We start from the raw sequence: 16,527 nt of genomic DNA, 5'->3' as shown, positions 1-16,527 counted from the left end.
GATGGAAAGGAACATTTGTTATGCTGGGGCTCTTTTCCTGTCTGTTTCTGAAAGCATTCCAGGGAGCACTGCACAAGTGTACCCAGTGTAGGAACTGCCAGGCCTCTCCAGACGGTTTTTCCCAGCTGAAATAGATTACATGCAGCTTTCCCACTATTTGCCAAGCTGAACAATAGACCAGAAGAAAGTCTCACACCCCCACCCCGAGGCCCCATGGCCCCTTTGGTCCTACCCACAGGCTCAGTGTCTCTCCCCACTGCCTCCAAACAACATTAAGTACTATTTACCATTGAACAGATAGGTGTTTAGGTCATTTTGTGCTTTCTCCTATATGGCTTAAGGGGATCACAGGAACTTTTCATGCCTCTACCGGTAATGCATCAAACACACAACCTTGCAGTGACTATGACTCCGCTGTGACAAAACCAGCTTGAGAACAGGACTGGGTGCAGTTGGGGTGTTTAGCAGCATTAACCTGGGAATACCCTGTCATTGAGTACTGAAACTTCGTGGCCACTAACTTGAGGTCTTGCCTGTGGACAAGGATGTTAAGAAAGTCTGTGATTTGATCTCCTACAGGTTTCTATAGGGAAGGGGAGGGTGGATGTCCGGTTACGTGTTCCCTGAAGCTTCGCTTTCCATTGTGTAGTGTTTGCTCTTCTCTTTGTGCAAGCATCCTTGTGCATGGTTTTGTTTCAGCTTAGTCTTCACCATTTTGAATGTCAGATCACAGCTGTTTTTACATCTTGCATGGAGCAGTATGCAGCCCTGTGCTTTCATGAATGTAGCATGAGCAGTTCTTCACACACGCTGGTGTGAAGATGTGCCCCTCGAATCTCTTCTTTCTCACGTGCATCGCTAAGCCCTGGTCTGCATGCAAATATGAAAAGAGGTGGACTGACATGAAATATTGTTATACATAGCCTTAAGTTCTGCTTGTTCTTCTGAGTATTCAAGGTCTTGAAATACTGAAAATGCCACGTGTTAAATGATGTTCGTGCATGCGTTTGCTTTGTTGCTGCCTTATTGTGGGAGCCAGTGCATGGCTGCTTAGTGGAGAGGTTTGGCAATGAGGATTTGCCTTGTTTTCCTGAACCTGCTGCAATCTTCCTGTGTGATACGGTCACTTTTAGCATCTGTGCTGTTTGTCCTTCCATCAGGGAGTGTAAACTCCCTGCTCTGGTCTTGCTTGTGTGCATGCAAAGAGCTTGAGGTGGGTCTGATGCTGTAGAAATGCTGGTACCTTGCAAACGCGGCATGGTTTCCTGGGGTATGTTACCTGCATGTGTGCTCCTTCCCATGGCAGCCCTGCAGGCGAGGTCAGGTGGTGGGTGCCTTCTCATGGTCCAGGAAGTTGAATCCTGCCCCGTTCGTGATGGTTGACAAATTTGGGGTTAGTAAAACTGTGAACTTGTTGCTGGTCTGTGGATCAGCTTGATGCTAGTTCTTGATGATGGCTGTCACTAACCAATCAGTAACTAACTGTGGTTGTTTGATTACAGAGGGAACATCCCCACGCTAAACAGGTATGGTACTTGTCATCTTTTAACATTTGAAAAGACAGACTAGAAAGAAGTAGCCTAATACTTAATGTTTTAACTTGTTTTGTTTTAGTGCCCTTACCTTTACTTGGGAAGCTTTCAAACATGACTCTTCTTTTTCCTTCCCTTTTCCTCTCCCGTTGTCTAAAACATGTTTTCAGCTTTTTTCTCCCCTTTAAAAAACCCTTTGCGTGCAGCAACCTTTGTCACTAAATTTACCAGGGCACTCAGCTCATCTGCAGTATGGTACACAGCAAACTGCCAGCAGGATGCTGCTTGTAGGGTCTGCCTTTTGGGACTGGATTCCAGCTGTTGCCCCTCTGGCAGGGTGTCACAGGGAACCAGGCAGTCACTCCTATCCGATAACATACCTATTGCTACCCTAGTTTCTTATAACTAGCTTCGAGGCTGTTCCACCTCCTTCCCACCATAGATGAATCTACATCTCAAACAGCTGACAGCATGTTTTGTTGTGTTTCGGACACTAATTTTTCCTCCTGTGTCTCAGTTGAAAAGTATTTCTTGTTTTAAATAATACATGAAAAATGTCTGCTGTCTCTTTGTTTAGTTACTGTTCTGTGGTAGTTTTTTGTATTGGTTGTAAGAAATGTACACCAAGGCATGTCCTGAAAAATATTTCTCTTTCCAAACGTGAATACCTATTATTTATTGCTGCTTACAAACCTATTTAGGGAAAAATAGTAAAAATGGGGTTGGAAGTCTCATGGCTCTTAATCAGAAATAAATTGCAGGAACGTAGAGTGACTTTAAGCATGGAGAGCTATTAATCAAACTGCTGATGTTTTAGACTCTTTTAACAATGTACTTAGGACCAGATCACAGTGGTTTTCTGTGTGTGGAGAGAAAGAAGTCTTAGTAAAGCTGGTAAGTAGCAGCGTCAGCAGCCTCTAGTCCCCATCCCCTTCTGCCTCCTGTTGTGGCACCAGTTGGGGAGGACAGAAGCTGAGCTCTGTTAGTGTCTTCCTAAGCTCTGGGGAGAGCAAAGCGAGCACAAGTGCAGTGTTCTGTGTTGCAGAGCCCTGCCGTGTGCCAGTTCTTCATTCCTCTCTCTTCAGAGCAGGCTTGAGGGTCTCATCATGTTGCAGGGAGCTTTGGAAGTGGGTTCCTCAGTGGATGAAGATGACTCTGTAGTCATGTTCAGAAATGAGAAACAGTTATTATAAGAGCTGAGTGATGTTCAGTGTACTCAGGATCTTGCCCTCTGCCAGGAAGGAATGATGATCGTTAGGAAATGCTGCTTCTGCTTTAAATAGAAGTCTCTTACTCAGTGCCTTCCTCTGAGCTTGTGTAAATGCGTTGCAGTCCTCCTCACTTACGTAAGGGATTGGTCCTGTATGAATGTGTGTGCTGTGGCGTACCTCAGTGCTTGAACGGTGAACATCAGGCATGAGTATGACAGTAGTGAGTGTCTGGAGCTCTGTGTTCTGTGGCCAGCTGCTTGTATTGAGCAGCTGCCACCTTTTAGCAACCAAACCTGAGCAAAATAAGTAAGGGGAGTAGCAACGTTTTTAAAGTACGGATTAAATTAGCTGGAGGAGTGCATCTGGTGAGTAGTTAGAGTGGAAGGCACTGTAATAGGAGTTTATTTAATGGCAATTCTAGTGTCAGACTATAAACCCCTCCATTTCTGGCACAGGGCTTTAGGGAGGACACTGTACCACGCTGCATTTGAGGAGCAGAAATAATGCTATGGCCAGAAAAATTGTGGAAGCAACAAGATAGCATGGGTACACTTGAACTTAATTTGTAAAAATTTACTAAACCTTTAAAATGCCAAAGCCTAGAATTATTGCTGTTTATCTCGGTGTTCCACCTGTAAAGCAAAACGCGCATACAGGAAGAAAACCACCTTCAGCTTTGCATAGCCAGAATTGACCTGCCATTGCAAGAAACTCTTTAAGGAATTATGGTTTGAAAAGGTTATAACATGCTTTCCTAACTCCTTTAACTGTTCCTGTACACTGGGACAATGTCCAGGTAAGGGCATTAATGGCACCAAGGCATGCCAGCACTGCAGGGGCTTTGTTGGAGGCAGCACCGCAGGTCTGGCTTGCTGAAGAAGCTAACAAATGATGCAGCAGTTGTACTGGATAAACAGCCACGCTTCAAGTAGCCAGAGCATACGTGCACAGATCTTTATCCAGGGATGCTCTTCTCTCCCTTGTCTGTACTAACTGTTATCTTGTTGAATTGCCATTTAGAATGTCCTTTTCTTCCAACCTCAATCACTACGGGATGGTCCATGTAGCCAGCGTGAGTGATGTACTGCTGGATAACTCCTTCACCCCACCATGCCAGCGCATGGGTGGCATGGTCTCCTTCCGCACCTTCGAGGATTTTGTCAGGTATGTGGGGCAGGGTGAGGGTTGATTGTGTTCCCACCTTCCTAGATGGGCCCAAACGGAACTGGAGAAAACTTTTGTCTTGTCTAGAGTCAGGTTTAAACTGGGCTGGAGCTTGTTAGCTAAGTTCTGGGATTTCAGGTGGAAGTTTGTTTGGATCCTTGAGATGACAGCAGAAAGCTCCAGACTGTTGTAAGAGCAGTTTGCAACCAGAAGAATCAGCATCTTGAATCTCTGCTGATGGAGATCATTTGTAGATGTGCTGATTTCCTCTGACGCTCTTGTTCACATGTATGTAGGTGGGAGGACGTGGTCTTTATATGATTTCAGTCTTGTAGGGGTAGGCAAAACCCACCCTACAGAACCTTTAACAGTCATGAGGGCCTGCAACCATGAGATCTCTGACTAATGTTAGAAGATCCAGGCTCTGCTTTGTTTAGAGGGGTAGAGGAGGTATTGCCTCCTCATCTTCTGAGTTTGTCCTGCACAGGGAAGGAGTTCCTTTCTCTCCCTCCCCACTTTAGCGACATGATTTGTGGCTCTCAGTGCTATGTGGGCTTGCAGCAGCATGTTGACTAATACTTCTCTGGTGTATTTCAGAATCTTTGATGAAGTGATGGGTTGCTTCTGTGACTCTCCTCCCCAGAGCCCCACCTTCCCCGAAGCTGGCCATGCTTCCTTGTATGATGAAGACAAGGTACAGCAGTTTTTTCTCTGGAGATTGCTCTCAGCCTGGAAAGGGAAGGCGTGCAGAATGCCGCAGTGACTGCAGGCTAGATACTTTTCACTGGTTCGAGTGCTGGAAGCAGGAGTTAAGAGCTTTATGTGTTTATGTATGTGATTCGTTTGCTTGTTCCACAGCAGGTGATTCAAAGTAGGTGGCTTTTTTCTGACTCTGTTCTAAAACTACGACGAAGTCTCTTGCTCTCCATGTAATTCTAGTTTGCAGCTTTTCACATCAGCACAATTACAGGATCCACAGCAGCGTAACTGAGAGTTTAGACCCACAATTAAGTGCATCGGGACATTGAACTGCATATTCAACTACCTTTACCTTGAGTCTGACTTATTTTGTGCCTTACACCCTTCCTAGTCACATTACCTTCAGATTCTTCCCTCTGTTCTACCTCTCAGCACTGTTTTGAGGAGGAAAAGCTGAGAGGAACCCCTCAGTTTTTGCATTGATGTGGAGTACAGGTGCAGAGGGAGCAGATGGTTCATAATCCTTAGTAACAGAAGACCAGTTTCCCTTAGAGACACAGGTAGCTGCTCCACTGCTCTGTCCTGCCCCCCAACAGCAGGAAACTCTGTGGGAATGCAGTCTGTGTCCAGAATAGGGCTTGGTTTTAAACTGATCCATTAATCTTGATGTGCGTGAGTACTGTAGCCTTGTTCCAGAATATTACCACCGGCTTTAATGCCCCCAGATCTCTCTTTACCTCCCCCTCACCTCACCAAGGATAACTTCCTTTTCATACTCAGTTTTTCACAGTTAACCGCAGGCTCTTAAATGCTAAATTTGTCACTTCTCAAAGCTCTAACGTAATTCGCGCTTCCGCATTATTGCATTTTGGTGAAGATCTGAAAACACACATTGTTCTGCTCCTACACTTTGAATTCATTTAATTTCATCACCTCTCTTGATGCCAAGGTCTTCTAGTGTCCTGCCTGTGCTGTGTCTTGTAAAGAGATGACCTGACCCTGTATTCCTTCTGCATCCAAATGCACCACACTCGGGTTAGCCGAGTCAGATGTGACCATCAGAATTGGATTCTCCAAGTGGAGCTCCTTTTGTGGGCATTAACTCCTACTCCTGTGAAACTTCACATTTGTGAGGCTGCTTGGTCAAGGATTTCCCTCGTGGTTTTCCTTGATGCAGGGCGTGTTCTGCTGAGGCCATTTCCCCATGGGCATCTGCATGTTAGAGTTGTGTTTAGGGAGCCTCTTTTGAGAACTCCTTGTTGGTAACTATTTTCTGATGGGGAATGTTTTCTTTCAATTGCAGGCTGCCCGTGAGGAGCCCATTCACATTCTCAATGTTGCCATTAAAACAGACAGTGATGTGGATGATGATGGGCTGGCAGCCATGTTCAGAGAGTTCACACAAAGCAAGGTAAGTCACCTTCATCCTCTCCCTGGAAAACTGTGTCATTGTGCAGGATGGTTCTGTTTGCTTTGGGAAACAAATAAATGCAACAGTTATATCCTTAATTTATCCTATCTAAAGCCTTACTGCTGCTTTGCATGTAGCTGCACCTTCCTGAAGCCTGTGGGCCATTGTTTCTCTTTGCAGTGTGTTGTAATCCATCAGGTCAGGATTTCTGCCCTTTAATTTTTGATTGGGTAAAAGACCTTTAAGGTTTTAAATACATCAGGTGAATCTTGATCTGTCTTCAGATGCCCTGCAAAAATGTCCTGTATCCCTCTCCGTGGTGACACAGTTAGAGGTGTGGGAAGTGACATTAAAATGGCCTGTATTTGCTGTATTACAATAGTCTTAATGCACTTAAAGTTTGTTCTCCGTGGTGTTGGCATCCTGGAGCATCTAGTAGGATATTTCTGGCTCAAGGTGGAATTGATATGATCTGTTCTGTGCCTCTTCCATAAGCATGGGCCACACTGCTGCATCGGTGGTACCTGCAAGCACTGTGGGAGGACTGAGTGAGTAGCTTCTAAAATGGCGCTGGAATCCACATGGCTTCAGCAGTTCCCTGTCTCTTTAAGCGAGGAATATACCCAAATACTAAAATTAAAACTACTTCTGCTTTTCATCTGCTTGATCATGCTCCAGGCGTTTTATGGGAGGGGATAAAAGGAAAGAGAGAGGGGGGAAAAAAATTCCAAACCACATTAAACTATCAAATAGGTTGATCCAAATTGTCCAAATAATCTTCTAGTCCCAGCATGTTGTGTGTGGTTTTTTTAATAGAAATTAGGATCATATACTTGTAAATGACTTGTGGAGGAGATTGAGGCAGTCAGTGTAAATGGAGTTTCTCCAGGTGCTGATGGCTAATCGCTCTGTAATAGCTGTGGACTTGCTGTGAGACCCACATTATTACGATGTAATCAGAATCCTGTTGCTATGCTGTTATTGTCTGCCACTTGTGGAATTTTAAAAGCAATAACAATTTTTGCTTTTTAAATCATGGCATTATTAAAGTTATTTTCTTCCTCTTGCCATGAATATAGTCACTGATGCTCATTTTCAAAGGGCTTAACCTTAGTAAAACATTTCAGTCTGTGCTGAAAGGGGTTGTTTTGTTCCTGCTCTGCCTCAGTTGTTTCTTTTTTGTTCTTTCTTTTTTTCCATTGCTGTTGCTTTTAAATTGGAAAAAGGAGGAGAAAGGCAAAAGTTTTAGGAGCAGAATTATGAGATCTTAACACTTCAAAAGAGCAGTGATGTGGCAAATGCTGACGGCAGCGCTCATTTGAGACGTGGCTTAGTGGAATGTGAGAAAGAAGCAACCAGAATGGATGTTCTCTAATCTACTTGAAAACCCCCCAAACAAATAACACCTTTCACTTCTCACCTTTGCAGTGTTGACACATCTGGCCTGGGTTGGCTGTGTGCTTGTTGTGCCAAAGTCAAGTATGTGCTACTTCCTTCCTTGGGTTAGCTCCTTTAAACCTCATTTCCCATCATTTTCCATGCCTGTGCTGTGCTCCCTTTGCAAAGTGACGGTTGCAAAAAAGACCAGCTTCCTTTGGCAAAGGAACAAGAAGAGCCTTTCCTGCAAGACTTGGCTGTGACTCTTCTGCTGTACTTGTTAGCGAGGCTCAGCTGGAATACTGTGTTCCTGTGATTCGGTTACTTACCTCTTCAGATTTAATTAATGTATTTGCTGTGTGTGCTGCCAGACGGTCATCACATGAGAAATCCTACCTGCGAGCAGGCTGAAGCGGACTAGGAACTCGCAGCAAAGATGCAGGAGCTTCTGTGGAGCTTTTCCAGCTCATAGGAAGGCTTTGACATGTTTTTGATTGGTTCTGGTGCTGTTACTCCACTCACCTGCTTCCATCCTTGCCTTTCACAGAAATCAGTCCTGATTGAACACGGGATTCGGAGGCTGACTTTCCTGGTAGCACAAAAGGTATTTTGACATCTCCTGTGCTGCTCAGCATTCTTTGCTTTCTAGCTCACAATAGCTCTGACACTTCATGTGTGTTTTCCCCCCATTAAAAGCTGGATTTAACTATATTTAGTTCTTTCTTCACTGGTTTTGTTCTCTAAAATTTGAAATGGTTTTGATGAATTTGCTTAAGAGAATGAATTTACAATTGTAACCATCCTTGCAGCCTTTGTGTTCTTGAATTAATTCATTTTAATTTTCATCCTAATTGGTAGCTTTCTTCTGCTTTGTTTTCCCCTTGTCTCCCTGTGTTTGTATGTTTCGTTTGTAAGGACTTCAGGAAACAGGTCAACTATGAGGTGGATCAGAGATTTCATGTAAGTAAAAAGGGCCTAAACCACGGTGGTATTCTTGAGCTGAGGCCAGGAGACACGTAAATGACTCCAGGTTTCTCCTTTGGTTCTCAGTCCAGGTTGGACGGGGCTTGGAGCAACCTGCCCTAGTGGAAGGGGATCCCTGGCCATGGCAGGGGGTTGGAACTGGATGAGCTTTAAGGTCCCTTCCAACCCAAACCAGTCTGGGATCTATGATTTAATGCCAACGTTGGTGTCAGAGTTACGTGAAGTATTTAAACATCTCATTTCAAATACAGGAGCAGGCCTTTGGCACTCAGCAGGGTCATTCACGTGCTTAGGTCTCTCTTGATACCTGGCTGAGCTCATGACTGCCGCATTAATAAAGGGCTTGTTTGGTTTGGTGGTGTTTTGTGTTCTAAAATGCAATCATCAACTTAAATGCTTGTATTTCTTGCATAGTGTGGTGATTTCTTTAATCTTCTCCCTGGCTTTAACTCGGAGCAGTAGTTGAAGTGACTTGCTGGATTTCTCATAATACCTTTGCGAGGTGGCAAATGTTTGATGCTCTTACTGCTAAGGATTACTTCTTTCCCCAGGGCTTGGGCAGCAGTGAGGGCCACTTTAACCCTGTTTTCAGTGTGGCATTGTAAGGTATCAATCAGATTTTTATCCCTTGTGTATCTGCTTTACAACTCTTGAAATCGTTAGGAGTCTTGAAGGTGCAAGAAATCCCTCCTGTGCTCCACACACGTGTTTTAGCAAGCTGCATAAGAGGAAAACCAGCCTACAAACCAGTATAAATAGTGTTTGTACAAATGTGGGTATCACCACATGGGAATTGCTGCCACAGTACAGGCACAGACACGTATCAGTCAATGGCTTATGTAGGAGATAGGATTCTTTGGAGAGGTGTTAGGATCTTAAGCAAGGAAGTTCAGGCTTTAGATTTTAAAACCAGGAAGTTTTAGAGAAATGAATTGATATTTGGGAGTGAAAAATGAAAGCCTATGAATAACGAATGTGGCATGTGTTAGTGGTCAGAAAGGAAGGAAGGGATAACAGGAGACATCACTAAAAGCTTTCCCTGGGCTGCCATTCAGAGCAATGGACTGCTGGGATGCTCCTAGTTCTGAAGCTGGAGGAAGCAGTGTGGTGTATCATGTGCTTGCAAAGTTTGTGGAGCACCTCCAGGATCTCCTGTGAGTGTCAGTCTTTATTACAGCTCCTGTTCTATCCCGTTTATTACTGGACCAACTATTAACTTAGCCAGGGCCTGGGCTTGGGTTTGTTTTTGTTTTAATTACAGTCTATATAATTAGTTCCCAGCATGTTGAGGTAATAGAGAGTTGCTCCAGCAAGCTTCCAATTTCCTCATCTCATTAGGTTTTTAACGCGATTATTAGTATAATAATCAACTGTGATGATTTCTGTTGTAGCTCTGCACATTCGGTGGTTTGCAGGGTGTCTGGATTGGCTAATTTAGGCAAATTATTGTGATTGTCTTGATGATGGTTGGTTGATTAGAACACAGCAGGGGGATAATTCTTCTGCCTGGGAAATGGAGCGCTCTTTTGGATTTTGGTACCCGAGCACTGAGAATTTTTGTGTGTGTGCACATCTAATTATTATATTTGCCCACCACACTCGTCAAATGCCTTGAAAGCAATTACATTAGGGATAGAATGAGCATCGATGATGAGAGGAGGAATTGGCAGCATGCAGAGGAGGACAGGTAGGAGGGATTTGGAAGAGAAGGGAGGAAACATGGAAGTGGTAGTTTTCTCAGTGCAACTGATGCTCATAGATTCACCTGATGTGCCTGAATTATCAGGTGGGATTTCTGGTACCACCAGTTAGTCAAACTGGTCAAACACAGGTTATTTTGCTCAGCTGAGGTTGATCAGGTGAAGTTTTGGGAACTTTATAGCAAGTAAGGAAGATGACTAGGTAGATGACAAGTCATAGTTTTCCTTAGGAAGAGAGTATTCCTAGCAGTAATAGTATGAAGAGAGCTACAGAATACACACCGTCGTGTGTACATCTGCCTCCATTATGGAGTGTTAATATCATTGTACGGCTCCCAAACATTTCCACAGAAATCATAATCAAAATAGAAGTTTCTCACTGTTGTCTGGACAGTTCCCTGCTATTGTCTGTTAATAATTATCAATAATGATAAAAACCCAATCAGGTATCCTCTTCGCATTAGCAGTGAAGACAGGTTTAAGCTTCCTCTGCTGTCTTCTGGAGGGAAACTTGATTTTCCACCACCCTTTGTGCTGTCGAGCACGTAGCTGGTAATGACTCCTGTCATCTGCTGTGCTGTGGTGCTGCCCAGGTCTGCCTGGCAGCACTCTGGGTAGAGCAGAGGGGTTACTGTGGCGGGGCTGACACTGTTGTTTCTGTTTTCAGAGGGAGTTCCCAAAGTTCTTCACCTTCCGTGCCCGGGATAAGGTAAGTTGTGTGTTCGTGTGTTCTTAATAGTTGAGCTTGAGGACTTGCTCTCTTGCAATTTGTCTTCTAGGCTCAGTGTTTCAGTTTCAACACAGCTCTTGGTGTTTCGGCTTCTTTAACCCACCCTCCTCTTTGACACTCCTTTCTACCTGTTTGATGCCTCCAGTTTGAGGAGGACCGGATTTACCGCCACCTGGAGCCAGCTCTGGCTTTTCAGCTGGAGTTGAACCGAATGCGGAACTTTGACCTCACTGCCATTCCCTGTGCCAATCACAAAATGCATCTCTACCTGGGAGCAGCTAAAGTTGAAGTGGGAACAGAGGTGACAGACTACAGGTTCTTCGTGCGGGCTATTATAAGGCATTCGGATCTGGTTACCAAGGTGAGTCTTGACCATGCAAAGTCTCATTCCAACGCAAGGTCTTTTGAGCCATTTTAGCAACCTGCATGCAAACTTTTTACCTGTGTAGAGTGCTGTGTATGTGTGCCCTCTGTTTGCTGGCTCTGCAGAAGCATGTCTTCAGGGACCTTGTATTCCTCTGCTTCGAGGAGATCTTTTGGTGGCCCAGGTGGCTTGTCAGAAGTCCTTGCATTTCGAGGCAGCTGTAGTTTCCATGTGTTTCTCCTGCCCTGTCTAGTTTTGGATTTATGCTGAGGGCACAAGGCAGCTGGGTGCACAGATCGGGCAGTGGCTGTTCTGGCTCTGTGATGGTGATGGATCTGCTTCAGGGTTGCACATCCTGCTGAAACTCATGTAACCTGTTTTCACAGTCAGCTCCTTCTGCACATTTTCAAACACTCTATTCTTGGGCTGTGAGGTTTGGAGCAGAAAATAAATTATCTATTCACAATATTTGGCAGGAAGCCTCCTTTGAGTATCTGCAAAATGAGGGGGAGCGGTTGCTGTTGGAAGCCATGGATGAGCTGGAGGTGGCATTTAATAACACCAACGTGCGCACGGACTGCAACCACATCTTCCTGAATTTCGTGCCTACTGTCATCATGGACCCATCCAAGGTGAGATCTCCCCCAGCTCCAAGCTGCTGTTTTCATGGGTGTGACTCACCAGAATTAAATGGTTTCTTGTTGCCTTTTATTGCTATTTAAATGCACCTATTGATTGACTACAGTTTAATACCCACTGGGGAGAGACAAGTGGCTTCTGCTCGCCACTTTACAACAGAAAGCACAGGAAACTGGGACCAGTGTTAAGTGGTAACGTGAAGGACAGTTTAGTTATTCTGCAGATCCTGGAGTTTTGCTTTTCAGAGAAGAAAGTGGAGTCACATAACTTAACAGAGCCCATTGGCAGCAAGGAGGGAAGAAAGCTTTGGGTTTTCTTCTAATCTATGAATAAATATTACATGTAAGAGTCCAGAACTAGCAGAGCTCATATGTTTAGTGGAGTAACACTGTCCTTCAGGCAATGCAGCTCTCTTCCTCTGTGGGAACCAAGGAATAGCTTATTAAAAGTATGTTTTGTATTTGAAGCGACACTTATTTTTTCATTGTGTGTTTGATAGAAACAAGTTTAATAAGGAAATAGCTTTAAATGCTCCTATGTTTGTTACCAAAGTCCAGATTCTGTCCAAGTAAAACGTGAGGTAAATCATGAACTTAAACAGAATTTGTCAATTCAGCTACAAAAAGTGCCTCATTTTTGTTCCCTGATACTAAACCACAGAGATCATCATAACTAAATGACCCTTAAACCTTACAGATGCATAAATGCAAGTGTCAAGGCATAAAGCATGTTTCTGGTTAGCAGAAGCACTGCAAAGAAAGTCCCCAGTAAGTTGTAAAGGCTGCATTTAGTAGCAATTCAACATTCTGTTCATGGCTACCCAAAGGTGAGAGCTGACCTTTCCTTATGAGAGTAAGTGGAAGCTTAAAAAGATGACTTGGTTATCAAAATAAGTGTCTCTTGCTCGATGACTTTTAAATCACGATTAAAAATTGTTGGCTTAAATCGCTTTGGAATAAATCCTCTTTTGGCACATCCAAAATGTTTAGTTTTGGGAAGCTAAGAAGAAGCCTGGATGTTCAGCCCCTGGAATTTCAGCTGCCCTCAGATGTGTACCATGACTTTTCCCTAAGCTGCTGTGGAAAAGAGACTTTAGTTTTTGAAAGAATGTTAAAACCAGCCTATAAATTGCCTTCTTTTAATATGCACCATTTGCCAACAGCACTATATTATCAAGTTTAATAGAACACCAGAAGGCCAAGCTCCAAGTAGTAATTGCTTTGGTGATTTAGAGCACCGTACCGCGTGTGTGGTGAAACATGATTATTGTGGTGCTACACAACTGTTTGTCAGGGGTTTCCTTTGCCTGCATTTTGTTCTTAGCTGTGAACTGTGCCTGGAGGAGAGGCAGAGCAAGGGGAAGCAGTGGGCATGCTGTGCCATGCTGGGCTGTGATGTGCTATGAGGAAAAAAGGGAGTGATTCCAGTGCTGTCCCTCAACCTCACTAAGTCCCCAGGTTGAGTTTAGTTCCTGCCTATCTCAAGGCTTGTTGGGATGAGAATGAAGGACACCAAGGTGCCATGGCAGCACTGGGCACGTGCTGCTCTTTGGTGCTTCCATCTTTCCTCTTGTGTGATGTCCCCCTGTGACCCTTTGAGCAGGACCTCACAGCAAGGGGATGAAGGGGTGGCCGAGGGGTGGATGTGTCCAGAAGGGTGAAGGGAATTCTCCTGTGTTTCAAGATCGAGGAGTCGGTGCGGAGCATGGTGATGCGCTACGGGAGTCGCCTGTGGAAGCTCCGTGTGCTCCAAGCTGAGCTGAAGATCAACATCCGTTTGACTCCAACTGGGAAGGCGATTCCCATTCGGCTCTTCCTGACCAACGAGTCAGGCTATTATTTGGACATCAGCCTATACAAAGAGGTGACAGACTCCAGAACAGCCCAGGTACGGTTCCCTATGGCCCTGTGGTTTGATGAGCAAATCATCTGGGGGGGGGGGGGATACATTCTACCTAATGAAGCTAGAGGACCTTCGAATGGACTAGAAGACCTTTGAAGGTCCCAACCCAAAGTATTCTATGATTCTATGAAGCTCTTCTGTGGGTTGTGGTGTTTTCAGGTGATACAAAATTGCCATTTGACTTGCCAAAGGAATGTAAAGCTAATCTTGCAATAGGTGTGTAGGTGTGCAGAATGCAGTCAGTTATGTGAAGTGCCTGCCTTCTGATTGTGTTTTATGCACCTTTGGTCATTTGTACATCTGTTTTCCTCTGGCAGAGTGCTCAAAGAAGCAATAGAAAAGCAATTGCTGTTGGTGCTCATTCTGTAGGTTGTAATAAAAAATATTACTAATTATATGTTTCCCTGAGTAGATGGAGAAAATCTGTGAACTCCTCTTTTAAATTCTAAAGAGACAAGGAATGACCTGGGTAGGATGATATAAAATTATTGAAGGTGCTTTTATATCATTTTTATGAAGCATAATGGGCTGTTTTGTAATGGTTGTGGCTATTCTGGTATTCCTGCTTTTCATGGCACAGGAATAGTGTGGTTAACTGCAATCCCTACATATGCTAAAATCCGTGGAGCATAGGATGCATGAAAAATATTTAAATACAGCAATGTTTACTTCTCCCTCTGCAATAATCTCTCTGCCATGCAGGAGCAGCGGCAGAATAAATCACTTGGGCACCATTAATGCTGAACACAAAGTGCTGAGTCACCTTTTCTCCTCTTCTTCTCCATTTAAATGTTTCCAGCAGGCTGCCTGGCCGTACAGTCCATCCAGAGATCCCAGGGCAGATAGGGCCTGTGTGCTTTACTTCAGTTCTTCCTTGGAGTGGAGATGGGGAAAGAAAAGAGCATTTTCATAATCTCCAGTAGCTGAGCTTAACACTTGATTCTTGTTAGCCATTTGTGAAGGTCACCTTTGCTCTTAAACTCTGTCTCTGATGAGCTTTATGTTTTTCAAGCTGGGGAATGCGCTTGTGAGTGTGCAGCTTTCAGCAACCTTCCCAGTATTTGATTTTTTTTCCGTTATATTAAACCAGACTCTATTAAAAAAATTCACCATAGGAATTACTATGGAATTACTATGGAAAAATTACCATAGGAATTACTGTGATTAAACTTTGAGTAGTTGAGAGGAAGGTTTGACTTACAGAGCTTGAGGTGCTCCGTTTTTAAGTAACCTTGGTAAATCTTCCCCCTCTTGGTGGAGGTTTATAGGATGGGTTTGGGTCTGTGTGGTTTTTCTCCTCTGTATTCAGAGAGCTATTTTGGACTTAGAGCACTCTTCTAAAAGAGCTCAATCATTACTGCTGAACTGGGTGCTTTGACTTCTGAAGACTGGAAAAACAGATTCATCATGAAAGAGTGAATGACCCTGATCTCTTGGTCATTTTCTGTGGCACTGGGCGGTGATGCTCAGTACACGTTTCCCAGTCACTTCCCACAGAACCATTCTGAAGCTTTCCAGAGATCCAAGAAGAACTGGGCTCCAAGTATAGTAAAAGCTCTTAACACAAATCCTGTCACAAGCACTTGTTACCCTGAATAAATACTTTTCCCATTGAAGAAGCTGCTTCACAAAGGAAAGTCTGTGGAGACTGGAGAGAGCAAGAGCTACTATTTTTAATCTGAAACTTAAAATAGGCTTTATTTAAGTGAATTTTATTGTAGTGAATATTTACTTAGTGAATTCTTAAATTAATTCATCTTCAATTAGAAAAAGATGTGTTGCCTGTAACATTAGAACTGATTCCCATTCTGTTTAAACCAAGCCTTAATCATATCACTTCTCTCAGGCGTGTTTCCATTAGGCAGCATTTGAACAGTGTTGTCCCACTTAAGCAGCTCCTCCTGTTCCTTGGTTGCAATAGATTTCTTCTGAGTCCTGGCTGGGTGGAATATATGGTGCCATGAAGCATGGCAGTTGATAATTCATGTTGCTACTCAGGGAAAATCTTTTCAACGTACAATATCAAAACTTCAAGCCAAATGACATATGCAAGTCTTGACCTAGCTGCCATGATCAGTCAGTGGAGATGCGGGTACCGTGCTCTTCGACTGCATAAATAACAGAGTTCTCCTCTCTGCTCCCAGCTATCACAATCCATCGGCATAGATATGGTGTCAGGGGAAATGCTGGGGAATGTGAAGTCGTCTGAGTCACAGACTTTGTTCTGTGGGGATGTGGCTCTGTTCACATTGCTCTCTGCTCTGATAGGGCAATAAGTCAATGATACACGGATCCGTGCAGTAATGGTCCACACTGTCTCCAAAGGGTAGTAATGCATGATGAAACACAGTGTTACAGCCTGTGGGAGTATTAACGTATTTGTAGAGCACAGAAACAAACCCGATCAGTCTGGAATATCCTGATGATTTTTGGTGAAATCTGCATGAAATAGGTGTATAGGACCAGTGGATGAAACAGTAATTGGTCTTGTTTTGTGCTGCAGATTATGTTCCAGGCATATGGGGATAAACAAGGACCACTTCACGGGATGCTGATCAATACCCCCTACGTGACCAAAGATCTGCTGCAGTCCAAGAGGTTCCAGGCGCAGTCTTTAGGGACATCATATGTCTATGACATTCCTGAGATGTTTCGGCAAGTAAGTGCTTTTGGGTCTGGTGGGTAGCTCTAAACTTGTGTACCTGCAGAGCACTGCTATCAGTTGCATCCTTGCTTGTCAGGGCAACAAATGGCCTGAAGTGGCTGACAGGGTTTATACAGCTATGGATTGAGTCTGCTTTGGAAGAAATTAGG

The 16,527-nt window shown here is 44.0% G+C and overlaps 1 protein-coding gene across 7 annotated transcripts in view; it reads left to right on the top strand.

Annotated features, from left to right (window-relative positions):
- ACACA (acetyl-CoA carboxylase alpha) overlaps window positions 1-16,527 on the top strand; it is a 116,162-nt gene that overhangs the window by 48,921 nt on the left and 50,714 nt on the right. For 4 of the 7 annotated variants that reach the window (XM_065694271.1, XM_065694277.1, XM_065694278.1 and 1 more), the window contains 11 exons: window positions 1,503-1,526; window positions 3,764-3,907; window positions 4,505-4,601; window positions 5,910-6,017; window positions 7,942-7,998; window positions 8,310-8,354; window positions 10,746-10,787; window positions 10,954-11,169; window positions 11,649-11,804; window positions 13,495-13,698; window positions 16,217-16,372. In XM_065694271.1, coding sequence (XP_065550343.1) covers window positions 1,503-1,526; window positions 3,764-3,907; window positions 4,505-4,601; window positions 5,910-6,017; window positions 7,942-7,998; window positions 8,310-8,354; window positions 10,746-10,787; window positions 10,954-11,169; window positions 11,649-11,804; window positions 13,495-13,698; window positions 16,217-16,372 — 1,249 coding nt within the window. The remainder of the gene's footprint in view (window positions 1-1,502; window positions 1,527-3,763; window positions 3,908-4,504; window positions 4,602-5,909; window positions 6,018-7,941; window positions 7,999-8,309; window positions 8,355-10,745; window positions 10,788-10,953; window positions 11,170-11,648; window positions 11,805-13,494; window positions 13,699-16,216; window positions 16,373-16,527) is intronic. The other 3 variants (XM_065694274.1, XM_065694275.1, XM_065694276.1) reach the window with 3 other exon arrangements.

The sequence above is a fragment of the Lathamus discolor genome, chromosome 14, assembly GCF_037157495.1.
Source record: "Lathamus discolor isolate bLatDis1 chromosome 14, bLatDis1.hap1, whole genome shotgun sequence".
Lineage (NCBI taxonomy): Eukaryota > Metazoa > Chordata > Aves > Psittaciformes > Psittacidae > Lathamus > Lathamus discolor.
The sequence above is the reverse complement of the archived record's forward strand: the minus strand, read 5'-3'. Positions and strand labels throughout refer to the sequence as shown.